At 45.2% G+C, this 27,866-nt stretch overlaps 3 protein-coding genes across 4 annotated transcripts; 1 reads left to right on the top strand and 2 right to left on the bottom strand.

Moving 5' to 3' along the window:
• Positions 1-97: 97 nt before the first annotated feature.
• LOC100488805 (cysteine-rich venom protein 6-like) lies at positions 98-3,461 on the bottom strand. The gene is made up of 4 exons (XM_031906679.1): positions 3,425-3,461; positions 2,471-2,524; positions 2,119-2,181; positions 98-383 (listed from the first exon to the last, which is right to left on the bottom strand). Exons 1-4 carry the CDS (start codon positions 3,444-3,446, stop codon positions 205-207), a joined length of 318 nt encoding a protein of 105 aa, XP_031762539.1. The 5' UTR covers positions 3,447-3,461; the 3' UTR covers positions 98-204.
• Positions 3,462-7,917: 4,456 nt separating this feature from the next.
• LOC116412443 (mucin-6-like) lies at positions 7,918-15,386 on the top strand. Its single transcript, XM_031906676.1, has 4 exons — positions 7,918-8,016; positions 11,175-11,236; positions 13,111-13,155; positions 14,804-15,386. The coding sequence occupies exons 2-4, from the start codon at positions 11,197-11,199 to the stop codon at positions 15,187-15,189; spliced, it is 471 nt and encodes a 156-aa protein (XP_031762536.1). The 5' UTR covers positions 7,918-8,016; positions 11,175-11,196; the 3' UTR covers positions 15,190-15,386.
• Positions 15,387-18,329: 2,943 nt separating this feature from the next.
• Positions 18,330-22,775, bottom strand: LOC101734536 (cysteine-rich venom protein 1-like). 2 transcript variants are annotated; one of them, XM_004916408.4, is made up of 4 exons: positions 22,458-22,775; positions 20,794-20,840; positions 20,028-20,060; positions 18,330-18,598 (listed from the first exon to the last, which is right to left on the bottom strand). In XM_004916408.4, the coding sequence occupies exons 2-4, from the start codon at positions 20,825-20,827 to the stop codon at positions 18,408-18,410; spliced, it is 258 nt and encodes an 85-aa protein (XP_004916465.1). In that variant the 5' UTR covers positions 20,828-20,840; positions 22,458-22,775; the 3' UTR covers positions 18,330-18,407. The 2 variants fall into 2 exon arrangements, with proteins under 2 accessions (XP_004916465.1, XP_031761953.1); XM_031906093.1 differs by lacking the exon at positions 22,458-22,775 and having other exon boundaries at positions 20,794-20,892.
• Between the last annotated feature and the right edge of the window lie 5,091 nt (positions 22,776-27,866).

The following is a 27,866-nucleotide window of genomic DNA, read 5'->3' as shown; positions in this document are numbered from 1 at the left end:
GCAAAGCTTTTCTCTATCAAATTTGATTTCTGAGCCCAGGAGCAATTACGGTTCGGCCGGAATATCGGTAAATAAGACACGCGCTATACACAAAGGCTTGGAGGAGTAACACCTTTATTGGTCAGTTTTATTAGTTTCATGCCAAACTATGACTCCAGGTTCCGATGAGAAAACATGGCGTTGGCTCCGGCCCAGACTGCAAGCTCAACTGCAATCGCTCTCAACGACACAGGCCCCATTACTGTCCCTCAGGTACCCGTTCTTACACTGACACCCCTCTTCCAGGCACACTTGGATGCAATTAGGAGGGTCATCCCTATTGGCACAGGTCAGGGGGCAATTGTTCATGCACATACTGTACTCCTCATTGTCCCCACAGTCTGCTATAAAGGTAAAGTCAAAGCAATGTGAGCTGCACATAATAATAAAAATGTCTCCGGTCATTTGTATGTGTCCCTCACCCAATCCCCACACACATGTAAGATATAAAAACCATATAAAACAGGCCTGGACTGGGAGTCAAAATAGGCCCTGACATTCCCAGTACCCAGAGGCACAAACAGCCCCCCCCCCCAGCCCCATGATTAGTGACTTTCTATATGGCATGTTACAGCAGCCTTCCTCATCACAGATTTATATATTATTCAAAAGAGGGAAAATTTGGATCTCCATAACTTAAGTCTACTAAAAATCATTCAAATATTGAATAAACCCAATAGGGCTGTTCTGCCCCAATAAGGGGTAATTATATCTTAGTTGGGATCAAGTACAGGTACTGTTTTATTATTACAGAGAAAAGGGAATCATTTAACCATTAAATAAACCCAATAGGGCTGTTCTGCCCCAATAAGGGGTAATTATATCTTAGTTGGGATCAAGTACAGGTACTGTTTTATTATTACAGAGAAAAGGGAATCATTTAACCATGAAATAAACCCAATAGGGCTGTTCTGCCCCCAATAAGGGGTAATTATATCTTAGTTGGGATCAAGTACAGGTACTGTTTTATTATTACAGAGAAAAGGGAATCATTTAACCATGAAATAAACCCAATAGGGCTGTTCTGCCCCCAATAAGGGGTAATTATATCTTAGTTGGGATCAAGTACAGGTACTGTTTTATTATTACAGAGAAAAGGGAATCATTTAACCATTAAATAAACCCAATAGGGCTGTTCTGCCCCCAATAAGGGGTAATTATATCTTAGTTGGAATCAAGTACAGGTACTGTTTTATTATTACAGAGAAAAGGGAATCATTTAACCATGAAATAAACCCAATAGGGCTGTTCTGCCCCAATAAGGGGTAATTATATCTTAGTTGGGATCAAGTACAGGTACTGTTTTATTATTACAGAGAAAAGGGAATCATTTAACCATTAAATAAACCCAATAGGGCTGTTCTGCCCCAATAAGGGGTAATTATATCTTAGTTGGGATCAAGTACAGGTACTGTTTTATTATTACAGAGAAAAGGGAATCATTTAACCATGAAATAAACCCAATAGGGCTGTTCTGCCCCAATAAGGGGTAATTATATCTTAGTTGGGATCAAGTACAGGTACTGTTTTATTATTACAGGAGAAAAAGAAAATGTTTAAAAATGAGAATTATTTGCTTATAATTGAGTCTATGGGAGATGGCCTTTCCGTAAATCGGAACTTTCTGGATAACGGGTTTCCGGGTAAGGGATCCCATACCTGTTCTAGATTGTGGGAACAGTTTTGTTGATCCTTTCAGTGTGGGGGAAAAGGATTTTCATAGGTTTCTGATGTAACATATAATAAAAATTCATGATCCTTGCCCAGTGGCCTCAATGTCAGAGTAAAAACCATAACAAAGTAGGGCTGTTATTCCCAGGGCAGGATTCATTGCTGATTTATAATAAACACATATTCACTAAGGTCAGTTTGGCAAAACTAAATAAAAATGGTCTTTAAAGACACAGTAACGTTGGAAACCGAATAAACCATATAGGCAGTATATAATAAAATACACAAATAAGATTATGGCAAATCCTTATCACTACCAAAGACCTGTGAAATGTTATTAATATTATTATATATAAGTATATTATTATACTATTACATTCTCCATAGAACACAGAAAAGTCTACTAACCTGGTTCTTTAACACCATTGGTACACTGGGCCTCCGCCGTCAGCATCACTAGCAGGCCTATAGCTACAGACACAAAGATACCCAGTCATCCAATGGGGAAGCCCGTATCTTATACAGGTCAGAAGCACCCCCCCCACCCTGCCCCTCTATAGGAGAACAGTAATAATCAGGATAGTACCCGGGAATATCCATTCCACTATAGAAAAGTATATACAGGGCAGGGCACTCATTTAGAAAAATTATTAGATCAAAAGCATAATCCAACGCGTTTCGCCCATTGTTAGGGGAACAGATTTACACAACACAAAACAGGCCGAACAACTTAACTTTATATATATATATATATACTCACCTAAGCCCATAAGTAGGATATTTGTAAGTGTCTTCATTTTTTGCAGTCTAGAACCTGAATAGAAAAGAAGAAAGTTATTGTACATACATACAATTTAATGAAAACTCAGTAGAAGTCTATGGGGCAATTTGGAATTGAATTAGACGTTTTTCTTATCAAATTGAATCTGGCATAAAATATTTAATTATAGGTTCTTACCTGACTCAGAACTAAAGAACTTCTGCTTAAAGGGGATATAAACCCAACCATAACACTGTCCCACAGCGCCCCCTGGTTTTGCTATAGAAGTGTTTGAAAAACGTAATTCTAGATGCAAGGAAATTCCCCAATGAGAATTCTACTGAGCAACAATGTGACTGTGCAAGAGAAGTGACCAATGAGAATGCTGATTCCCTGTGTCAGGCCCCTTGCTGGTACCTTACATATAGAGATAATGATGGCATTTTCCCCTCATTATATGGCACAGGAATCAGACATGGGGATAAAGGGACAGACTTGTTCAGTGCTGGGAAACTGTGCTTATTGCTCCCAACTCCAATTGCAGGAACAGAGAACAGGGAGCCGGATTTACTCACATCAGCTGGGATTCTCATTGGGGGATTTCTTGCATTTTAATGCAGTTTTATTGGGCAATATTGCTTTAAGAATACAACCCTGATGTTGCTGGACTACAGCTCCCAGCATGCCTCACCCTTCATTATATGTTACATTATTCTGGGATTTGTAGTCCGGCAACAGCTGAGTAACGTTTGGTTGAGCCGCGCTGTGCTGCAGGGTTTAGTTACCCTTTAAACCATACAGACAACCGGGTTCTAATGCACTAATACCACCTAAGCAAAGTATCTGAGTACCCCTATAATAAAAGCTGTTGGACAAACAATACAACATATTTTAGATCCCAAAATACACACAATCAGTAATATGAATGTAATTATAACAAGGCTTTGAACTTACCCCTCTGTATCCAACAGGGCATATATTCCCCTCTCCCATCCCCTTATGCATTATATACTGTATAGGGCGTTGGTTATGACTGCACCAATGTAGCATAATACATTCAATTACACAAGGTGAGATATGTTTTTCCCACACTGGTTTATGAAGTTTCTTGCGCAAATAGGTTCATTATAAATTACACAAGGAACGGGACCTGCCGGCATTTTGCGCAATAACGTGATTGTTTCCGGTTTGTGTAACGCGGCCGTTTCCCAAGGGGCTCTGTCACAATATCCTATTGGAATAAATGGTAACTAGGGACGCAAGGGACATACATATCCTGCTATTTTGCCCTATTCCCCATACACAGTAACAAATATGGTTACCGGGGACTGAGGAATTATCCCCCATATGTAATACAAGGCACTAAGTTTGCCCAGGTGCAGTAACCCATAGCAACCAATAAGATGTTTGCTTTGAAACAGGTGACCAAATGCTACCTGTTGATTGGTTGCTATAGCAAAAGTAAAAGTAGTGCCTTTTATGACATAAGCCCCATGTCCCCCCTAATATCCATCTTACTACCGAACCAATAGTGATATGATGGAAATGGAACCATAGTGGGACCCTACCCGGGACACGGGTACCCAAGGGCCCAGCAAAACAATAACCCAACCCTTGCCGGTGCTCCCCATGCCCAACTGTTTCTCCCCTGACACGTAAAATGTATTCGCGCTCGGAGAGGACGCCAGGCGGGGCCCCTGCGGGGGGTTAGGGGACGAGGCCGGCGGGGACACCTGCAGGGCCCCTGAGGCGGGAGCCCTGGTGGGCCCTGGAACCCCCAGTCCGACACTGTGTGAAAACCACACTTTCCCCTAACCCTCCGGCATCTTCCTCCCTGCCCCCAGGAAAGTTACACACATGTAGGGTTGCCACCGGTTTACCCCAATTTGGAAAACTGGGCAGGAGTCTTTCAGATTGACTGGCGATCAGCCAGTTGGTGAGTGCCATGTCATAGCCCCGTCCCATGACCACAAGATATCATTGCCCCTCCTAGTGATGTCACACCTAGGGATTGGTGTGAATGAGAGACTGATATAAGACTAGAGGAGAACCCACTTAGAAAAATGAGTAATAAAAAGTAACAATAAGAATAAAATTGTAGCCTCATGGAGCAATAGTTTTTTCAGTGACCCCCATTTAAAATGTGTAAAAAGTCAGAAGAAAAAGGCAAATAATTATAATTATCAGTTATTAGCGCCCCCCACCGCCCCAGCAGAACCCTGAATGGAAATCTTTTTTTCAAAAGAGCAAATTTTTTTTATAATTAAGTTTGAAATTTGACATGGAGCTAGCCATAGTTTCCCAGCTGCCCTCAGTCATGTGGCTTGTGCAAAATTGCAACCCAGTGGCACCTATCAGGTCAGCGAACAATAAAGGGTATGCCATTAGGTCCAAATCCATATGTAAAAGGCACCCAGGTTGCATTAGTATCAATACTGGCATAAAGGGGGCGGTGCCTGAGCACCATAGTAGCCCTGACATGGGATGTATCAGTAGAACATTACTCACTATAGGTTCCCAATAAATAACCAGAAGGAGTCAGCCAGGATTTTTCAAATTAACGAGTAAGGGGATCACTTGAGTTATTTTGGGGTAATTGCAGTGTTTAGCCACTAGGTGGTGGTGGTGGGTAAAAAAGTAGTTTTAGTTGTAGTTTTAGTACCTGGCCACTAGGGAGCAGGGAAACATTTAGAAGTTCTAGAAGGGTGTAGCTAGAGCAGTGCTGTCCAACTGGCGGCCCGCGGGCCGCATGCGGCCCACAACCCCCCTCTGTGTGGCCCCCCACCTGTCTGGCTGCTTTGATGGCTTACTCTTGTGTAAGCTTTAAATGGTATCAGTACTGAGATTAACTGCCCCCCCTGCATGGTTCTCACCTCAGATTCAGGCTGTAATCAGGCTGTATTGTTTAAATATGTAATCCCCTGTGTTGTTCACACCTTTTAATCTCTGCATTGTTCCCCCCCTGCAGTGTTCACACCTCAGGCTCAGGCTGTAATCACCCATATTGTTCCCCTGTTCACACCTCAGGAGCAGTAGAAACCCACAAATAATCCCTGCATACTACAAAAAGAACATATACTGAGGTGGTACTGCAATTAAAAAGTTTTTTAATATATACAGTAGTTATTGTGCAGACTGTAGGAGCAATGCCAGCATTGTGTCACTGTAGGCTGCATGTGTGTGAGCATAGGGCAAGCAGAGTATGGCACACACAGGCAGGGTAGGGAAGGCAGAGTATGGCACACACAGGCAGGGTAGGGAAGGCAGAGTATGGCACACACAGGCAGGGTAGGGAAGGCAGAGTATGGCACACACAGGCAGAGTATGGCACACACAGGCAGGGTAGGGCAGGCAGAGTATGGCAAGTTTTTGCTGTACTACAACCATTAATATGGGTATGGTCATGTGATAACATGGGTGTGTTCAAGTGGTTGCGGTTTCAAAAAGGGGAGTAGTCAAAACTGGCTTCCATTATCGGCCCTCCACCACGTAGGTCGGAAAAATTCCGGCCCTCGGTACCACAGAAGTTGGACAGCACTGAGCTAGAGGGTATAAAAAGGGGAGTAGGACAGGGCGTGGCTGTCCTTGGCCAATGGCAGGAAGGGAGACACCAGGTGTGAGTATTGTTAGAGTAGCCAGGGTAGGGTTAATTTTTGTAAGAGATCATCCTAGGAGCCTATGTGCAGCACTCGCCCCACCGAGGAGTGAGAAGGGATTAGCAGCCCGGCGGGTACCCCGCAAGTTAGGGCCCAAGTGTGTAGTTCAGGGGATAGGGAGACTGTGCTCCAAGCTGATGCCCAAGAGGTTGTTGAGAGGGACCCAAGAGCACCCGGTGAGCCTGGTACCATTGGGCCCTGTAATAGGGGGTGTGGGGTCCCCCTGAGGAAGGGTACTGGGGGCTGAAGGTGGAAGGGAACAGAGGGAGGGGCAGTTTGTGTGATTACTTGGGACTAACTGGATATAGAGTTGGGTTTACAGTGTGTGTGTTGTAACTCCCTGCACCCTTGTGTTTGTGTGGGTGGGGTAATTGGGGGAGGGGAATACTGCCTATAGACGCATCACTGGAATGGACTGTTCATGAGGACTGTACTTGCTATATACACTCTGCTTTGTGGAGCAGCCCCACTTGGACCCCCACCATCATTTCTGCATAAAACAATTAATCTTCACTCCAATTCACCCCCAATTACTGCATTTCCCCATCTCGGCTCAAGTCTGGCTGCTCCCCCCATCGTAGCTTTGCCAAATCCCGCCCCATAGGGTAATGTTCAGGATATTTATTATATATTCATATAAAGCAGCAGAACCAGATGGGCCAGTCTGGAACTGGAAGCTGGGCTGTACCATTAGGCACAACAAGAGGGGGAGTCTGGGACTTTCTGGGGTTTCTGTAGTGAGAGGGTGTGTCCCTTTAATTATACAGTAATTATAGCTCTGTGACACGACTAATCCGCTCTCCTAATTGTATGGGCAAGTGTTCCAAACACTTAAATACTGAAAGTAAAATTGCTCAAGGTGCTTTTCTGCAATTTACATTAATAATTAATAATAATTATGTTGGGTTGGCAAACCCACAGACTGTTCTTCCACTTCAGCTTCTTCTTCTTATTCTTAGTGCCCCCATGACCTACTGGGAGCTGCTATCTTGCTCCCTTCCCATTGTTCTGCTGATCGGCTGCTGGGGGTGAGGGGGGGATATCACTCCAACTTGCAGCGCAGCAGTAAAGTGTGCCTGAGTCTGAGCTTTCAGCCAGCGCTACCCATTAGAACTGCTTTCAGCTAACCTATTGTTTCTCCTACTCCCATGTAACTGGAGGAGTCCCAAGCCGGACTTGGATTTCTTACTATTGAGTGCTATTCTGATACCTACTGGGAGCTGCTATCTTGCTCCCTTCCCATTGTTCTGCTGATCGGCTGCTGGGGGTGAGAGGGGGGGATATCACTTCAACTTGCAGCGCAGCAGTAAAGTGTGCCTGAGTCTGAGCTTTCAGAAGGAGCCAGCGCTACACATTAGAACTGCTTTTCTATTTTCTATTCAGTCCCTCTCCTATTCATATACCAGTCTCTCATCCAAACCACTCCCTGGTTGCTAAGGGAAGTTGGACCCTAGCAACCAAATAGCCACTGAAACCCCAAACTGGAGAGCTGCTGAGCAAAAATGGCAATAATTCAAAAATGACAAATAATAAAAAATGAAGACCAATTGCAAACTGTCTCAGAATATCACTCTGTACATGGTACTAAAGGTGCACAACCTGTTCCTGTGGGAGGGTTCCTACAAGCCAGGGCAAGTTCCCAAGGCAGGACGGTAGCCATTAATGCACACACCCCATTGGGGTTACACGCAGGGAAATTCCTGGAACTCTTTATAGAGGATTTGCTTTTCACTCACTAAATAAAACTATATTTATGTCTGTGTGATGGGAAACACCCAATCAGATTATTAGGAGGGGACTGATGCCGGGTCACTCCTGTCGCACATATAACACACCCAGGCACCGAAACCATCCAAACCCGCAGAGCTCAGTCCTGGTTCTGGCACACAGGTAAGTACTTTCCTACATCTATAAAAATCATTTCCGGATCAATTCCCCCCAAAAAACTCAGCTAAATCTAGAAATGCATGTATGGGATCTGTTATCCAGAATGCTTGGGACCTGGGGTTTTCTGGATAAGGGATCTTTTCATAATTTGGATCTTCATATCATTAGTCTTTAACCTATAGTCATACAATGGCTTATTCTAAGCAACTTTTCAATTGGTCTTCATTATATAGTGTTTGAACTATTTGCTTTCTTCTTCCAACTCTTTGCAGTATTTTTAATGGGGGTCACTGACCCCGGCAGCCAGAAACTATTGCTCTGTGAGGCTCCAGTTTTATTGTTATTGTTAGTTTTTGTAACTTTTCTATTCAGCCTCTTTCCTATTCATTTACCAGTCTCTCATCCAAACCACTCCCTGGTTGCTAAGGGAACTTGGCCCTAGCAACCAAATAACTGCTGAAACTCCAAACTGCAGAGCTCCTGAACTGAAAAGGAAATAACTAAAAAACTACAAATAATAAAAAAAATTAAATTGAATCATACTAAATGTTAAGGGCTGTTCTGCCCCAATAAGGGGTAATTATATCTTAGTTGGGATCAAGTACAGGTACTGTTTTATTATTACAGAGAAAAGGGAATCATTTAACCATGAAATAAACCCAATAGGGCTGTTCTGCCCCAATAAGGGGTAATTATATCTTAGTTGGGATCAAGTACAGGTACTGTTTTATTATTACAGAGAAAAGGGAATCATTTAACCATGAAATAAACCCAATAGGGCTGTTCTGCCCCAATAAGGGGTAATTATATCTTAGTTGGGATCAAGTACAGGTACTGTTTTATTATTACAGAGAAAAGGGAATCATTTAACCATGAAATAAACCCAATAGGGCTGTTCTGCCCCCAATAAGGGGTAATTATATCTTAGTTGGGATCAAGTACAGGTACTGTTTTATTATTACAGAGAAAAGGGAATCATTTAACCATGAAATAAACCCAATAGGGCTGTTCTGCCCCAATAAGGGGTAATTATATCTTAGTTGGGATCAAGTACAGGTACTGTTTTATTATTACAGAGAAAAGGGGATCATTTAACCATGAAATAAACCCAATAGGGCTGTTCTGCCCCAATAAGGGGTAATTATATCTTAGTTGGGATCAAGTACAGGTACTGTTTTATTATTACAGAGAAAAGGGAATCATTTAACCATTAAATAAACCCAATAGGGCTGTTCTGCCCCAATAAGGGGTAATTATATCTTAGTTGGGATCAAGTACAGGTACTGTTTTATTATTACAGAGAAAAGGGAATCATTTAACCATTAAATAAACCCAATAGGGCTGTTCTGCCCCAATAAGTCTAAAACAACTGGATGTTTCTGAGTTCTGGCTACTTCTCTCTCTTCAGTAGAACCCTATTTTTATTACTGACTGTTTTTTGCATGTTTTTTTTGGAAAACCTTCATATTATATTCTTCTGTTTTACTTATACAGTAAATCTTAAAGATTTACTGGCCCACACTTTTACATTACTTAAAGAGGTGGTTCACCTTTAAATTATCTTTAGTAACAGTGCCACCTGCTGGTCAGTTGCTATAACTACAGGCAGAGAGATATCCCTTCAGAAGAAAAACAGAGGAGGGTTCTGAAGTTGCTGTGCTCAGGAAGGAGATGGGAAAGGGCATGTAAGCTTCCGATCTTAGACTCTAAGGTCACTGTTACATTCCCATCAGTCCCTGCCCCAGTGAGCTTACAATCTAAGGTCCCTATCCCATTCCCATCAGTCCCTGCCCCATTGAGCTTACAATCTAAGGTCCCTATCCCATTCCCATCAGTCCCTGCCCCAGTGAGATTACAATCTGAGGTCCCTATCACATTCCCATCAGTCCCTGCCCCAGTGAGCTTACAATCTAAGGTCCCTATCACATTCCCATCAGTCCCTGCCCCAGTGAGATTACAATCTGAGGTCCCTATCACATTCCCATCAGTCCCTGCCCCAGTGAGCTTACAATCTAAGGTCCCTATCACATTCCCATCGGTCCCTGCCCCAGTGAGCTTACAATCTAAGGTCCCTATCACATTCCCATCGGTCCCTGCCCCAGTGAGCTTACAATCTAAGGTCCCTATCACATTCCCATCAGTCCCTGCCCCAGTGGAGCTTACAATCTAAGGTCCCTATCACATTCCCATCGGTCCCTGCCCCAGTGAGCTTACAATCTAAGGTCCCTATCACATTCCCATCAGTCCCTGCCCCAGTGGAGCTTACAATCTAAGGTCCCTATCCCATTCCCATCAGCCCCTGCCCCAGTGAGCTTATAATCTAAGGTCCCTATCCCATTCCCATCAGCCCCTGCCCCAGTGGAGCTTACAATCTAAGGTCCCTATCACATTCCCATCAACCCCTGCCCCAGTGAGCTTACGATCTAAGGCCCCTATCACATTCCCATCAGTCCCTGCCCCAGTGAGCTTACAATCTAAGGTCCCTATCACATTCCCATCAGTCCCGGCCCCAGTGAGCTTACAATCTAAGGTCCCTATCACATTCCCATCAGTCCCTGCCCCAGTGAGCTTACAATCTAAGGCCCCTATCCCATTCCCATCAGTCCCTGCCCCAGTGAGCTTACAATCTAAGGCCCCTATCACATTCCCATCAGTCCCTGCCCCAGTTAAGCTTACAATCTAAGGTCCCTATCACATTCCCATCAGTCCCTGCCCCAGTGAGCTTACAATCTAAGGTCCCTATCCCATTCCCATCAGTCCCTGCCCCAGTGAGCTTACAATCTAAGGGCCCTATCCCATTCCCATCAGTCCCTGCCCCAGTGAGCTTACAATCTAAGGTCCCTATCCCATTCCCATCAGCCCCTGCCCCAGTGAGCTTACAATCTAAGGGCCCTATCCCATTCCCATCAGTCCCTGCCCCAGTGAGCTTACAATCTAAGGTCCCTATCACATTCCCATCAGTCCCTGCCCCAGTGAGCTTACAATCTAAGGTCCCTATCACATTCCCCTCAGTCCCTGCCCCAGTGAGCTTACAATCTAAGGTCCCTATCACATTCCCATCAGTCCCTGCCCCAGTGAGCTTACAATCTTCAAATCTTTAGGGCAAAGATTTGATGGCATGAAGCTATATTCATTGCTAACATCTCCAAATGCAATCCTAGGTGGCGAGGCTCTGAGGCTTAAATGAATATCAATATGAGATCACTGCTTCCTTTTGTGCTGGGTAAGTATATGAATAAATGAATCATCAGTACCCATCAGTTTGCCCAAAACTTGTAGTAAAAAAATACTCAATGAATAAACTTTTATATCCGAATATTGAGGCCCAGGGTCAGTTTGTGATTGTTAAAATTGAGCTGGTGACAGGAAAGGGTCAATAACTTGCAGTAAACCAATCACTGGGGAGATCCTAGAGAATGAGTAGGTGCTTTACTACTATTTAATTGAAAGGGTCTGCAAGGCTCTCTGTTCCTAGGCTCAGAAGCACAACATGTTAGTTAAGGAATTCAGACATGTCCTTGGGTTGGAGGATTAAGCATGATGTAGATAGATGAGGAATTTAGATAAGTTCTTGGGTTGGATGGATAAGCGTGGTGCAGGGTCTTGGGCTGGAAGGTTGAGAATGGTGCAGGCTGATGAGAAATAAGACGGGATCTTGGGCTGGAAGGCTGAGCATGGTGCAGGCTGATGGGAAATAAGACAGGGTCTTGGGCTGGAAGGCTGAGCATGGTGCAGGCTGATGAGAAATAAGACAGGGTCTTGGGCTGGAAGGCTGAGCATGGTGCAGGCTGATGAGAAATAAGACAGGGTCTTGGGCTGGAAGGCTGAGCATGGTGCAGGCTGATGGGAAATAAGACAGGGTCTTGGGCTGGAAGGCTGAGCATGGTGCAGGCTGATGAGAAATAAGACAGGGTCTTGGGCTGGAAGGCTGAGCATGGTGCAGGCTGATGAGAAATAAGACAGGGTCTTGGGCTGGAAGGCTGAGCATGGTGCAGGCTGATGAGAAATAAGACAGGGTCTTGGGCTGGAAGGCTGAGCATGGTGCAGGCTGATGAGAAATAAGACAGGGTCTTGGGCTGGAAGGCTGAGCAGGGTGCAGGCTGATGAGAAATAAGACAGGGTCTTGGGCTGGAAGGCTGAGCATGGTGCAGGCTGATGAGAAATAAGACAGGGTCTTGGGCTGGAAGGCTGAGCAGGGTGCAGGCTGATGAGAAATAAGACAGGGTCTTGGGCTGGAAGGCTGAGCAGGGTGCCGGCTGATGAGAAATTCAGACAGTTCCTTGAGTTAGAGGGATGAGCATGGTGCAAATTGATGGGAACATTGAGGAATCCATTGAGGTTTTAGCATGGTGCAAGTGGATGGGAGAGCTAAGAAATTCAGACATGGATAAGGGGGTTGAGCATGGTATGCTTGTAAACACAGTTAGTCTGCAGGATATTCAGACCAGTAGTTCCCCCTAGTGAAGGAGGAGACACCTCCCAACTTTCACAGTGAGTGTGTAATGCTGTAATGCTGTAATGTGGGGGCAGACAGTTACAGTAAAGTGAGTTTGGCTTACACAGTATAAATGAATGGGGGACAGATGGGGTCAGTAGGGGGCCACAAGTATAGATACAAGTTTAGAATCCCTGGTCTGAACACTACTATTCCTGCCTGCCCTGAAATGGGGGAAACAGGACCACCCTACCCACTCAGCAGCCTTTCCTTGTGTTTTATTTATGTCAAGGCACACATACATGCTAGGCCCCATCAGCCAATGAATGGGCAGAGTTCTGCCTTTTGCTCCCACACTTCCTGTTACAGTTAGAGCTGCATCACTTCCTGTCAGCTGATCTCTGAGGGAGCACCCAGCCCATCACTAAATGGCGGCTCAAGGGAAAGGATGTAAAAGGGCAATATTTACTGATATATATATTCCAGTTTGGGGAGATTCTTTAATAGGCCACTTAATATAATATAAACTGTCTGTTGGTTACGGATTCATTCTGGGGGTATAGTTTCCCTTTAATACACACAACTGCCTAGAATGGCTGTGTATGTGCATGTTACTGACACGTGCCCACCTTGATAACTTTGAAACCGTTTATACTTGACAGGTTTGACTTTACATCTTGTGAGTGGACAAAATGCAACAACAACATGTGAGTAGAACTGTAATAACCTGCAATAAATGTATTTAAAAAATCGGATCTGTCAATCATATATTGCCTGCCCCGCCTCTATATGATTGACAGATCAGATTTTTTAATTACAATTACTTTCATTGTCCATTCAGAACTTCCTACGTGTCACCCAGATGGCACGGACGCAAGATTTAGGGGTTAAACAAAACTTTCCCTGGTAACAGTGTCCACAAAATGGCGGCTGCCTGCTGGCTGTGATTGTAAAAGACTGAAGGAAATAAAAATAAAATAATTTATACAGCGTCAGCAAAGTTCAATTTGCTCAACTAACATGATAGAAAAGGATGTGGAATTATTTCTTAAGGTGACAGGTCCCCTTTAAAGGGTAAGTAAACCTTTAAAAATAATATCAAATTGCTCAGGGTTAGTGATGAGCGAATCTGTTCCGTTTCGCTTCGCCGAAAAATTTGCAAATCTTTCAAAAGATCCGCAAAAAATTTGCGAAACAGCAAAAATGTCATGCAGCAAAAAAATTGTCACCGGCGACTATTATTTCATCGCCCGCAGCTATTCTTTTGTCACCCGCGGCTATTATTTCATCGCCCGCAGCTATTCTTTTGTCACCGGCGACTATTATTTCATCGCCCGCATCTATTCTTTTGTCACCCGCGGCTATTATTTCATCGCCCGCAGCTATTCTTTTGTCACCCGCGGCTATTATTTCATCGCCCGCATCTATTCTTTTGTCGCCCGCGGCTATTATTTCATCGCCCGCAGCTATTCTTTTGTCACCCGCGGCTATTATTTCATCGCCCGCATCTATTCTTTTGTCGCCCGCGGCTATTATTTCATCGCCCGCAGCTATTCTTTTGTCACCCGCGGCTATTATTTCATCGCCCGCATCTATTCTTTTGTCACCCGCGGCTATTATTTCATCGCCCGCAGCTATTCTTTTGTCGCCCGCAGCTATTATTTCATCGCCCGCATCTATTCTTTTGTCGTCCGCGGCTATTATTTCATTGCCCGCAGCTATTCTTTTGTCGCCCGCGGCTATTATTTAATCGCCCGTGACTATTCTTTTGTCGCCCGTGGCTATTATTTCATCGCCCGCATCTATTATTTTGACGCCAGCGGCGAATTTTTCCGCGGCTAATTTTTTCATCCGTTTCACGAAACAATCCGCCAATGGCGAAACACAGAAATTCGCTGCGAATCCATGTCTGCCGAAACACTTCGCCCATCACTACTCGGTGCTTTTCTAAGCACTTTTGCAATTCATTTTTTTTCGGTTTCAGAGCAACAGCAGAACACTTCTCTGTTTTCCTTCTGAAGATATTGCTCTTTGACCGTACAGTTACAGGAACTGACCAGCAGGGGGCAGTGTCGTTACACAATTTCATTATATTGGTTAATAAAAAAATGAAATAATACTGAAACTGAAAAAAAAAATAATTCATGCCAATTGCAAAAGTGCTTAGAAAAGCACCCTGAGCAATCTCATAATTAGTTTTTTAAGGTTTACTTATCCTTTAAAATGACATTTTTCTTATCCACAGGGACATTTCACAGCTCTCTATTAACTTGCGTAGAAAGTTACTGATCCTATCGCATTTATTGAAGGGTGAAAATCTAATTTGATCTGTTTCTGTTATCTTTTCCTCTCCAGCCCCCTCTGCCCCCTGCGGAGAGCACAAGGTATACAAGGAGTGTGGAAGTGCCTGCCCCCCGAGCTGCTCCAACTATAACTGCCCCCGCGCCTGCACCAGGGAATGCGTGAAGGGCTGCTTCTGCACCGACGAGTACGTGGAAGATGTATCGCGGAACTGCGTCACTCTGGACCTGTGCAAGTCCTGTACAGGAAACACCACCTTCACTTCCTGCTCGTATGAGCACCCTCAGATATGCGGCGAAGAAAAGGAGTCGAAGTCGGACTCTGACAAAGTACAATGTTATATCGGCTGTATATGTCAGTCTGGGTATGTGCAACTGTCTGCAGACCAACTCGCCTGTGTGCTCCCCGGTGACTGCCCTTCCTATGAAGTTATTCCCTGAATTTTGACCATTTTTATTTACTATTTTTTATACTTGTTTTATGGACATTGCCGGATTAATGAGAAAATGCTCGAAATCTGATTCCGCCCTGTCCCACCCTGTGCCCTCCCACTTCTGCTACAAATGGGATTACTGGTTCCTCATTGGTGGTTAAGGTTCTTGATAACAAATAAAAAACATAGATGCGTCTGACGTCACGGCTTCATTGTTTGTGGCTTTTGAAAAGGGAATAAAGATAGGGTCGAGCCGGCAGTGCTACAGTCTTCTTAGTCGCTCAGGCCCCCTTTAATAAAATCCGGGCCCTGTCATTGGTCATCTGGATGGTTGCGCCCTGTGTGTACGGGTGATGTCAGTACGCACGGGGCGCAACCTTATAAAAGGGCCTGTGTCCATTCGCGTGGAGACATAAGTGTAGAGGCGTTGCCCGTGAAGAATCTGAAGATGCCGGAGGAGCCACCGAAGAAGCTGAAGAGCAGAAGTAAAACTGCTGCAGGTCGCCAATGTATTAGAGGGGGCTGCGGGGCACACTGACTTATGGGGGCACTGCTGCTGGGCACTAATGTATTAGGGGACACTGCTCTTGGCACCAATGTATTGGGGGTGCTGCAGGGCACACTGACCATCAATGTATTATGGGGGCACTGCTGCTGAGCACCAATGTATGAGGGGGGCACTGCTGCTGGGCACCAATGTATTAGGGGGCACTGCTGCTGGGCACCAATGTATTAGGGGGCACTGCTGCTGGGCACCAATGTATGAGGGGGCACTGCTGCTGGACACCAATGTATGAGGGGGGCACTGCTGCTGGGCACCAATGTATGAGGGGGGCACTGCTGCTGGGCACCAATGTGTTAGGGGGCACTGTTGCTGGGCACCAATGTATTAGGGGGCACTGCTGCTGGGCACCAATGTATTAGGGGGCACTGCTGCTGGGCACCAATGTATTATGGGGGCACTGCTGCTGGGCACCAATGTATTAGGGGGGCACTGCTGCTGGGCACCAATGTATTAGGGGGGCACTGCTGCTGGGCACCAATGTATTATGGGGGCACTGCTGCTGGGCACCAATGTATTAGGGGGGCACTGCTGCTGGGCACCAATGTATTAGGGGGGCACTGCTGCTGGGCACCAATGTATTATGGGGGCACTGCTGCTGGGCACCAATGTATTAGGGGGGCACTGCTGCTGGGCACCAATGTATTATGGGGGCACTGCTGCTGGGCACCAATGTATTAGGGGGGCCCTGGCTACCAATGTTTGTGTGTCCTTTGTACTGATGGGAGGGGTCACTTGGGGAGGGGCCATTAGGGGGCAGGACATGGGAGGAGGAGGGCCCTGAAAATTTTGTTGTGAGGGGCCCCGTGATTTCTGATGGCGGCCCTGTCGGATCCTGCTGGGTGGGTTAGGAGGTTCGGCTGAACCCAAAGAAGTGGGTTCAGTGCATCCCTAGTACAAATATCTGTGCAATTTGCCAGAATCAATTCTTTTCTACAGGTGCAGCACAGTTTTACTTACCAGCTCACGTGCAGACGTAAATAAGGTGCATACTTTTCTCGGTCAACGTTGGCTAAAGAATAAGTAAACTTTGAGACACATTTTTTTTTTTTTACAGTTTCAAAGCTATTTAAGTTTTTTATCAACTGCCAGTATAATAAATTTTGCAACCACAGCGCCACCTGCTGGTCGTTTCCTGTAACTGTACAGACAGAGAGATGCAGAGATGAAAACAAAGGATGCTTTTGATGTTGCTCTGCTCGAAAAGCCTCAGATAAAAACTTAAATAGAGCTGATTCTGGGAAAAATAATAACGTAAATGGCAAAAGTGCTTAGAAAAGCACCCTCAGGAACTATTTTTTTGCCCGGCATCTTATACATTAGAGAAGGTGCAATGGCAAATTGGTGCAGGGGGCTAACACAGGTAAATGGGTGGGAGCAAGCATTTGCGTATGAAGTTTTCATGGGTGCAATGTTGGCTGGTTGGAAACCAGCTCTGATAATGGACCATTTTGTATCAGTGCCAGCCTACTGGGTGAGAGAAGGAGTTTATGCCCCTTTCCTAGAAAGCATTAGAATGCTAGTTGGCTGGAGTATATTTTCTTAGATTTTCTCTTCATTAGAGCTCTGTAGCCACGAATGGTGGTGGTGGGGGGGACTAAGCTCATATCATTTTGATTATTCTACTCCAGCCAACTGTTCATTTAGCCTTTGATTAATATGCCAATCAGTGATAATAGGGAATATCGGGGTTTACATGGTGAATAACTGGGGGCTGCATAATAAAAACTTAAGCAAATCATCTCCTGTTGTCCTCCCATAGAAAGAGACAGCTTTTCCAAGTGTATAACTTCCTTCTTAACGGGGAACTTCCAATCAAAATTTGTTAAAGAGCCCCACACAACACAGAAACCCCTAATATCCCTATCCCTGTAATCTGTTCCTTCACAAAGTAGGAATAAATACCATTTTATATGCTGAAATCCAGCTGTAAATCAGTTCTTCTCTTTCTGCATCATTTGAAATCCTGGCAGGGGAGGAGGGACTAAAACACTGATGTTACACATTGTAACAACTTCTCCACAGCTCACAGACAGCACACAGGAACTACATAACCCACAATGCATTGCACTGGGATGTTCCTTTCCTTATTGGCATCACGTGTGCAGCAGGGAATTGTGGGATTGGGAGGGGGCAGGCTGAAGGCAACCATATCAGCAGGGGAACAGGGGGCTGGGCTTAGGGAACTGTTCCAAACCATATTATTACTTTAGAAATAATGGAAAGGCTGCATATTTTTTAATCAATGTATATTGCAAAGTTGCTGGGAATTTCAAAAGCTAAAGTTGTGTTTGGGTGCAGTTCCCCTTTGATTTGCTAAGGAATTGGCTTTGTATAGGCGCCAGTAATGTGTCAGCTTGCTCGATGGCGCTGTGTGCCCATTTATATCACATGATCGATGATAGCCTATGGCTACGGTTCTTTCACCTGAAATGAGTCAGTGTTTATATTAATGTTTTTACAAGCATTTTTTAAATGCTCATATTTAAAAACAACGTTGCCCCAGGCAGCACCTTCTCCTCTCCCTCTTTATTTAATGGCAGACGCTGCCGGGGGAACCAAATCACCAAAACCAAAGCCCATACGGACTCCTCGTGTTCTGTTTATTGGGAAATTGCTTGAATTCACGGCTTGGCATTAGATACACAATCATTTGTGATTCCCTATTGACCCACCGGGGGGCACTCTGCGATCCTCACACACTGCTCGGCGCCCTCATGGGGCAGCACGGTGCCCGGCATACAGACACACGAGGGGTAACAGTTGCTGCCGTAGGTTTCCAGTCTGTCCAGCGTGGCGCAAGTGGGCGGGCACGACCTGCCGCAGGCATCAAAGTACTTGCCGGGGGGGCATTCTGCAAAGGAACGAGAGAGACAAAACTCACCGGGATACAAAAAATAATATAAAACTGGGGTATATTTATTTTTTTGCGGCAATATACTCTCTCCTGCTCGGCTTCCCTGGAACAGTATGAGCAATTAGTTGTACCAGACCTAACGTTAAAGGGGTGGTTAACTTTTAGTATGTTATAAAATGGCCAGTTCTAAACACTTTTCAATTGGTCTTCATTATTCTTCTAACTCTTTGCAGCTTTCAAATGGGGGTCACTGACCCCGGGAGCAAAAAACTATTGCCCTGTGAGGCTCCAGTTTTATTGTTATTGTTACTTTTTGTAACTTATTTTCCTATTCAGCCCCTCCCCTATTCATATAGCAGTCTCTCATTCAAGCCACTCCCTGGTTGCTAAGTTAATTTGTGCCCTAGCAACCAGATAACTGATAAAACTCCTGAAACTATAAAACTTTAAATTGAAATCTGGCGTTCAGACGGGGAACGTCTCCATTTATTTTACACGGCATTTTACACTGTTTTTTTTGGTGAATTTAATTCTACACGGCATAATAAATAGGCCCCATAGTGTATTTCTGGCTGATAATGCTTGCCTTGCAGTGCAGGCAGAAATACATAGCTACAAGTAGAAGGCGAAATCTTGGAAAGTGCTTTTCGGCCTGCCGAAAAACACCACAGGTGGCATAAGCCTGTTTCAATTGATAACACAAAAGGTATGGGATCTCCTATCCAAGGCACACATACATGCTAGGCCCCATCAGCCAATGAATGGGCAAAGTTCTGCCTTTTGCTCCCACACTACTTCCTGTTACAGTTAGAGCTGCATCACTTCCTGTCAGCTGATCTCTGAGGGAGCACACAGCCCATCACAAAATGGCGGCTCAAGGGAAAGGATGTAAAAGGGCAATATTTACTGATATACAGTATATATTCCAGTTTGGGGAGATTCTTTAATAGGCCACTTAATATAATATAAACTGTCTGTTGGTTACGTATTCATTCTGGGGGTGTAGTTTCCCTTTAAAATATGGAGATTCAAATTACAGAGAAACCCTTATCTGGAAAACCCCAGATAATAAGCAATCCGGATAATAGAAGTGGTTATAAAGATTAAGAATAATTAGTGTTGCCTTTATGCCGCTATACACAATACACAAACTGCAAACCTGGACAGAGTAATTGTGGTTTTATATTTTTATAGTGCAAAGGAGTTGGTCCTGTTTAATCATAGTAATCATTTATTGTAAAATATATTAAAAATAAAAGCCTGACCGCAACTGCCTACTGTTTGCATGTAGCAATAGGCACAAATGTGCTGTCATTCTAGGGCAAAAGTATGCAGATTACAACAATGTGTCGCCTTTCTGCTAATAATGATTATAATAATCATAATACATATTTGTATTCTGGTAATCAGAATTAAAGGTACTTACCCTCATCGTTACCCTTCCCCATGATTGGCAGAGCTGTAGAAGAAAAAAAAATCCCTTTGTAATCAACAGTAACACAAAGATATTAATGGAATAGAGAAAGTACAGAGAAGAGCAACTAAAATAATAAAGGGAATGGGCTTAGTTATGGGGAAAGGCTGGCCCAGTTGGGATTGGTTACACTGGGGAAGGGGCATTTAAGGGGGGGGGGGGGTCACTATATATAAATATATAAGGGGGGGCAGTAATGAAATAGAGAAAGTACAGGGAAGAGCGACTAAGCTGATAAAGGGAATGGGCTCAGTTATGGGGAAAGGCTGGCCCAGTTGGGATTGGTTACACTGGGGAAGGGGCAGTTAAGGGGGGGTCACTATATATAAATATATAAGGGGGGGCAGTAATGAAATAGAGAAAGTACAGAGAAGAGCGACTAAGCGAATAAAGGGAATGGGCTCAGTTATGGGGAAAGGCTGGCCCAGTTGGGATTGGTTACACTGGGGAAGGGGCAGTTAAGGGGGGGTCACTATATATAAATATATAAGGGGGGGCAGTAATGCAATAGAGAAAGTACAGGGAAGAGCGACTAAGCTGATAAAGGGAATGGGCTCAGTTATGGGGAAAGGCTGGCCCAGTTGGGATTGGTTACACTGGGGAAGGGGTGCATAAGGAGACAATGTATAAATATATAAACCCTGATGCTTTACTCACCATTAGTTCCTATGTTTAAACAAAGGACAGGGCTAAGACATGAGGGGATCAGGGGACTTACCCAGAGCCAACGTGAGGATCACTATACGGAACATCTTCTCTCTGAAGCTGAAATAATAAATATCAGCGAAGCTTTGGCACAATGTGACTTACATTTCTTCTGGCTGTGTGTATAGCAGCGTCACATGCCTCTAAGTACTAATGTGATAAACGGCCTTCCCATGATTCCTATCACTAATGGCTCTTCCCATGATTCCTATCACTAATGGCTCTTCCCATGATTCCTATCACTAATGGCTCTTCCCATGATTCCTATCACTAATGGCTCTTCCCATGATTCCTATCACTAATGGCTCTTCCCATGATTCCTATCACTAATGGCTCTTCCCATGATTCCTATCACTAAAGGCTCTTCCCATGATTCCTATCACTAATGGCTCTTCCCATGATTCCTATCACTAATGGCTCTTCCCATGATTCCTATCACTAATGGCTCTTCCCATGATTCCTATCACTAATGGCTCTTCCCATGATTCCTATCACTAAAGGCTCTTCCCATGATTCCTATCACTAAAGGCTCTTCCCATGATTCCTATCACTAATGGCTCTTCCCATGATTCCTATCACTAAAGGCTCTTCCCATGATTCCTATCACTAAAGGCTCTTCCCATGATTCCTATCACTAATGGCTCTTCCCATGATTCCTATCCCTAAAGGCTCTTCCCATGATTCCTATCACTAATGGGTCTTCCCATGATTCCTATCACTAATGGCTCTTCCCATGATTCCTATCACTAATGGCTCTTCCCATGATTCCTATCACTAATGGCTCTTCCCATGATTCCTATCACTAATGGCTCTTCCCATGATTCCTATCACTAATGGCTCTTCCCATGATTCCTATCACTAATGGCTCTTCCCATGATTCCTATCACTAATGGCTCTTCCCATGATTCCTATCACTAATGGCTCTTCCCATGATTCCTATCACTAATGGCTCTTCCCATGATTCCTATCACTAATGGCTCTTCCCATGATTCCTATCACTAAAGGCTCTTCCCATGATTCCTATCACTAATGGCTCTTCCCATGATTCCTATCACTAATGGCTCTTCCCATGATTCCTATCACTAATGGCTCTTCCCATGATTTCTATCACTAATGGCTCTTCCCATGATTCCTATCACTAATGACTCTTCCCATGATTCCTATCACTAATGGCTCTTCCCATGATTCCTATCACTAATGGCTCTTCCCATGATTCCCATGGACAGTGCCAGTGCCCTGAAGACGGTGCCCCCATACATAGTTCCCTCCTGAAGTCAGTTCCCCCAATTGCCCCCATGGACAGTGCCTCTTCTTCGGTGGCAGCAACTCTGGCGACTTTGGACTCCTCCGCGAGACCCTTTTATAAGGTTGCGCCCTGTGCGTACTGACATCACACATACGCACAGGGCACAACCAATCGGATTACTGACAGGGCCCATAATAGATTAAAGGAAAAAGAGAAAGTGATGATTGCCCGGACCCGGGACAAATGTCCCCCCTGTGCCCCCCTGATGGCGGCCCTGGGTCCAGGTCTGGGGCGGAAAGTCCCTGATTCCCTGACCATGCAGGTTTTCCCACAGGCATCCTGCTTGGTTACCCAGCTCAAGTGCAGAAGTATAAGTGTGGAAATATTCCTGCCTTCCCACCCCCAATGGTAATGCAATTATTTATTCTTACCTAGTTGATCTGCCTCCGGAGTGACATCACTTCCAGCCCACTGTGACGTCACTTTTGCGCAACCCACTACGGATAGGGTCAGATAGGGGGTCTGGGAAAGGGGCATAGCAGGGTGGCTGGTTGCGGATCAGTGGGTTTGGGTTGGGTCCAGGTCTGCCCAATTTGTCAGCCTGGGCATTAAGAAAAATTCCGGCTAAACAAGGATGCTATGCTGGCTTTATATTCCCATATAGCGCAGGATGTGGAACCCCTCACAGAACGATCACAGGCCATACCAACAGTAGTTCTACACTTCCCGTCTACAGGGACATTTTCACCCAAGTGTGTCACTGGTGATTGGGATCAGTTGCCCAAGTTTCTTTAGAGGAGAGGCAGGTCGTTAAAGGGGAGGGGGTCACCTTTAGGTTAACTCTTTGTATGTTTTAGAATGTCCTATTCCTAGCAACTTTGCAATTGGTCATTATTATTATTTTTTTTTTATAGTTTATGAATTATTCGCCTTCCTCTCCTACATCTTTACAGCTTTTAAATGGGGGCCGCTGACCCCGATAGCTAAAAAAAAAACAACTGCCCGGTGGTTTTTCGGTTACTTAGTTCTTTCTTCAGCAGCTCTCAAGTTTGGAATTTCAGCAGCTCTCTGGTTGCTAGGGTCGTGTTTATCTTAGCAACCAGGCAGCAGTTTGAATGAGAGACTGGAATATGAATGGGGGGGGGGGGGGGTAAAAAGTAAGATAAATAATAAAAATTAACAATAATAAAACTGTAAGCTCACAGAGCAATAGTTTATTAGCTACTAGTGTCAGTGAGCCCCTTTGTAAAAGCTGTAAAGATGTAGAAGAGGAAGGCAAATAATTCAAAAACTATATAAAAAAAATAAATAATGAAGACCAATTGCAAAGAATGGGCCTTTCTGCAGCATACAAAAAGTTAAATGTACTGAGCGATTATATAGCAGGGGTAAATGCCCTATCCCCACAATCAGGTTTAGTGCATATACAGGTGATCCCTTATCCGGAAAACCCCAGGTCCCGAGCATTCTGGATAACAGGTTCCATACCTGTACAATACAGGAGGGAAAAAAGTAATTTTAAAGATACATAATCATACACAAGAGCTGCAATATAGATGTGCTGTTACCAGTTTCCCTTACTAGTGCTCATTTAGCAGTCACTTGTGTAATGTGGGTTAAAGGGGAACTAAAGCTTAACAAAGAAGAAGGCTATAAATGCTGCACATTATGGTGCTTCTGTTCCAGCCCAAGGCAAACACAGCCCTTTAGCAGGGAAGAAGTGTGCCTGAGGCCTGGGGGGGGGGTCAGCATGTCTGCTTGTAGAGTGTAGAGAGCTCTTTTGGGCAGGGCTCCCTTCCCCTCCTGTATCGGTTACTGATTGCTTTATATGTTACTCTGTATGTCCAATGTATGAAACCCACTTATTGTACAGCGCTGCGGGATATGTTGGCGCTTTATAAATAAATGTTAATAATAATAATAATAATGTAGAGTGTAAGCTCTTTTGGGCAGGGCTCCCTTCCCCTCCTGTATCGGTTACTGATTGCTTTATATGTTACTCTGTATGTCCAATGTATGAAACCCACTTATTGTACAGCGCTGCGGGGTATGTTGGCGCTTTATAAATAAATGTTAATAATAATAATAATAATAGTGCAGATTGTAAGCTCTTTTGGGCAGGGCTCCCTTCCCCTCCTGTATCGGTTACTGATTGCTTTATATGTTACTCCTTGTAGAGTGTAAGCTCTTTTGGGCAGGGCTCCCTTCCCCTCCTGTATCGGTTATTGATTGCTTTATATGTTACTCCTTGTAGAGTGTAAGCTCTTTTGGGCAGGGCTCCCTTCCCCTCCTGTATCGGTTACTGATTGCTTTATATGTTACTCTGTATGTCCAATGTATGTAACCCACTTATTGTACAGCGCTGCGGGATATGTTGGCGCTTTATAAATAAATGTTAATAATAATAATAATGTAGAGTGTAAGCTCTTTTGGGCAGGGCTCCCTTCCCCTCCTGTATCGGTTACTGATTGCTTTATATGTTACTCTGTATGTCCAATGTATGAAACCCACTTATTGTACAGCGCTGCGGGGTATGTTGGCGCTTTATAAATAAATGTTAATAATAATAATAATAATAATGCAGATTGTAAGCTCTTTTGGGCAGGGCTCCCTTCCCCTCCTGTATCGGTTACTGATTGCTTTATATGTTACTCCTTGTAGAGTGTAAGCTCTTTTGGGCAGGGCTCCCTTCCCCTCCTGTATCGGTTACTGATTGCTTTATATGTTACTCTGTATGTCCAATGTATGGAACCCACTTATTGTACAGCGCTGCGGGGTATGTTGGCGCTTTATAAATAAATGTTAATAATAATAATAATATCTCCGTGCCTGCCATACTGGTGGGACACACTACTGCTGCTGCCGCTGACTGACTGACTAGTTCTGTGTGAGCAGCTTCCTTTCCGCCCCAGTAACCCCTCCCCCTTGCTCCTTTCACAAAACTACTTAACCCTTTCCTCCCTCATGCCTGCCCAACCTGTTTAAAGCTTCCCTGCCCCATCTATGCTCATCCAGGAAGTCCTATTCTCAGCAATACAGAGATTTCAAAAGGGGAAAACGATGCACAGATGTTCTAAAATGGACACCGCACAGAATTCTGTATTGAAAGGCCCAATTGTCTGTGGGTGCAACCATCTGCAGCACGGGATGACATGAAAGTTTATGCTGTCAGTGTCCTGCATGGAGCCCCGCCCCCAGCCCTAGTGCCCGCCCCTCCCCTTTCTTCCTCATTCACAGGACAGGAGCCACCCTATGCCAGGGTTGCTAGGTTGGCATTTTTTCACCAAATTGGGCTACTAATTTAAAGCTCGGGCGAGTACAAAGCCTTTTTGGAACCTTGGCAACTCTGTACTTGGGAAACTCAACAAAGTATTTTTTCCCTAGTGTACCTGGCGAGCCTTTCCCAGTGCATGCTGGGTAATGTAGTTTGCATTTAACAATTAGTCTACATCCAAGGTTAATGGAAAACTACATTACCCAGCATGCAATGGGACTGTAGTTAGAAGCTCCCTTTTCTACTTTGTGCTGCCTACAGCCTACTCCCTGCATTGTATGTATATCTTTATTTATAAAGTGCTACTTATGTACGCAGCGCTGTACAGTAGAATCCATTAATACAAACAGGGGGTTATTAAGATAATAATAGATAAATACAAAGTATAAGGGCTCTGGCACACGGGGAGATTAGTCGCCCGCGACAAAACTCCCTGTTCGCGGGCGACTAATCTCCCCGAGTTACCTTCCCCTGCCATCCCACCGGCGAAAATGTAAGTCGCCGGTGGGATGGCACACGCGGCGGCGCGATTTCGCTCAAATCGGCGAAGTTGCCTCACGAGGCTTTTTCGCGATTTGCGCGAAATCGTGCCGCCGCGTGTGCCGAGTTGCCTTCCCCTGCCATCCCACCGGTGAAAATTTAAGTCGCCGGTGGGATGGCAGGGGAAGGCAACTCGAGGAGAATAGTCGCCCGCGAACAGGGAGTTTTGTCGCGGGCGACTAATCTCCCCCTGTGCCAGAGCCCTAACAATAAATACAGATAAATACAAGATACAGTTGCAAGAGTTAAGAGTCAAATACAAGAGGATGGCGGTCCCTGCCCCGTAGAGCTTACAATCTATATTGTCTGGTATGAGATTGTACCACTACTTTGTACAGGGAGGGGCAGCCATTTGTTACATAAGCTATAGCTCTTAGAATTGCTTGGAGTTCTGGGAGCTGTAGTTCAACACACCCATATATACAGTATATATATATATAGATATAGATATAATTCCTGGGGTTAAGGCAATATTCTGAACCCATTTTTGCTTTGACCTACCTCCCAACTGTCCCCCTTTACGTGAGACAGCCCTGATTTTGTCACACAGCGGGCAGGGTAACTGGGCATGGGTATGCTTGAAAGAAGGCATATTTTTCCACATGTATTCTTTTATTTGTTATATTTTTTTGTTCTTGCTGCACATATTGGGCTATTTTTAAAGTGGCATTTGGCTGGTTTTGGGACTGACTTTGGCTGGTTAGGAATATTAGATCTGGCAACCCTGCTGCCCTCCTCCGCCCGACATTATATACATAAGGGTGTGTTGCACTACAACTCTCTGCAAGATCCTGTGAGAAAGCAGAAAGGAGATTTTAGTGCAGATGGGTTGGGACCAGGGCCGGAACTAGGGGTAGGTACCTGCCTAGGGTGCAATGGTGGCAGGGGGTGCTAGGCAGGTACCTCTCCTGCCTACCCCTAGTCCTGGTTCTCTTGCCCCTGACGCCAATACCTGTCACTGCACTCCCACCTCCCCCCCCCCGCGGTGTCACTGTGCAGCCCCCAGTTGTCCCCCCCATTATGTCACTGTGCAGCCCCCAGTTGTCCCCCCCCCACTGTACCACTGTGCAGCCCCCAGTTGTCCCCCCCACTGTGTCACTGTGCAGCCCCCAGTTGCCCCTCCCCCACTGTGTCACTGTGCAGCCCCCAGTTGTCCCCCCCACTGTGTCACTGTGCAGCCCCCAGTTGCCCCCCCCACTGTGTCACTGTGCAGCCCCCAGTTGTCCCCCCCACTGTGTCACTGTGCAGCCCCCAGTTGCCCCCCCACTGTGTCACTGTGCAGCCCCCAATTATCCCCACTACTGTGTCACTGTGCAGCCCCCAGTTGTCCCCCCCACACTGTGTCACTGTGCAGCCCCCAATTATCCCCCCCACTGTGTCACTGTGCAGCCCCCAATTATCCCCCCCCACTGTGTCACTGTGCAGCCCCCAGTTGTCCCCCCCACACTGTCACTGTGCAGCCCCCAATTATCCCCCCCACTGTGTCACTGTGCAGCCCCCAGTTGTCCCCCCCACTGTGTCACTGTGCAGCCCCCAGTTGTCCCCCCCCCCAACTGTGTCACTGTGCAGCCCCCCAGTTGTTCAGGCAAATGGAGGGGGGGGGCGAGGTGAGGTTGCCTAGGGTGCCCAGCCACCTTGGCCTGTCCCTGGTTGCAACTGAGAAGCTAGAAAAGCTGAAAACAGTATAGTAATCTAGTAGTATAAAAAGGAGCCTCTTGCTACACTCGTCCTTCCCATTGCATGCTGGGTATTGTAGTTTTGTAGTTTTACATTAACCCTGGGGGATCTGGGACTAGTCAGGAAAAAGTATGAGGAGATGGTTTATAACTAACATAGCAGGCAGCATGAAGAATGGGGCAGGCAGGACCAAACCAAATGGATAGAGGGACAAAAACAAATGTTGAGCACAGCACAGTGAATTTTTTTGACCAGGCCCATTTCTGCGACCACACCCCCTAAAGACCACTCCTATTTGACAAAATTTGGCAGGTTATTTAAAGTTTTAACACATTTTTGGGGTCCTGTT

Source organism: Xenopus tropicalis, chromosome 7 (assembly GCF_000004195.4).
Source record: "Xenopus tropicalis strain Nigerian chromosome 7, UCB_Xtro_10.0, whole genome shotgun sequence".
Classification (NCBI taxonomy): domain Eukaryota; kingdom Metazoa; phylum Chordata; class Amphibia; order Anura; family Pipidae; genus Xenopus; species Xenopus tropicalis.
Note: the sequence above shows the minus strand (reverse complement) of the source record. Positions and strands in the feature narration are given on the sequence as shown.

Excerpts from the sequence above, each read along its gene's own strand:
- LOC100488805 (XM_031906679.1), bottom strand. The coding sequence starts at position 3,446 with ATGCCCTGTTGGATACAGAGGG. Across the intron at positions 2,525-3,424 it reads GCCCTGTTGGATACAGAGGG|GTTCTAGACTGCAAAAAATG; the intron begins GTAAGTTCAAAG and ends TTTTCTATTCAG. Across the intron at positions 2,182-2,470 it reads TATCCTACTTATGGGCTTAG|CTATAGGCCTGCTAGTGATG; the intron begins GTGAGTATATAT and ends TTGTGTCTGTAG.
- LOC116412443 (XM_031906676.1), top strand. The coding sequence starts at position 11,197 with ATGAATATCAATATGAGATCACTGCTTCCTTTTGTGCTGG. Across the intron at positions 11,237-13,110 it reads ACTGCTTCCTTTTGTGCTGG|GTTTGACTTTACATCTTGTG; the intron begins GTAAGTATATGA and ends TATACTTGACAG. Across the intron at positions 13,156-14,803 it reads ACAAAATGCAACAACAACAT|CCCCCTCTGCCCCCTGCGGA; the intron begins GTGAGTAGAACT and ends TTTCCTCTCCAG.
- LOC101734536 (XM_004916408.4), bottom strand. The coding sequence starts at position 20,827 with ATGTTCCGTATAGTGATCCTCACGTTGGCTCTGG. Across the intron at positions 20,061-20,793 it reads GATCCTCACGTTGGCTCTGG|CTCTGCCAATCATGGGGAAG; the intron begins GTAAGTCCCCTG and ends TTTCTTCTACAG. Across the intron at positions 18,599-20,027 it reads GGGGAAGGGTAACGATGAGG|AATGCCCCCCCGGCAAGTAC; the intron begins GTAAGTACCTTT and ends GTTCCTTTGCAG.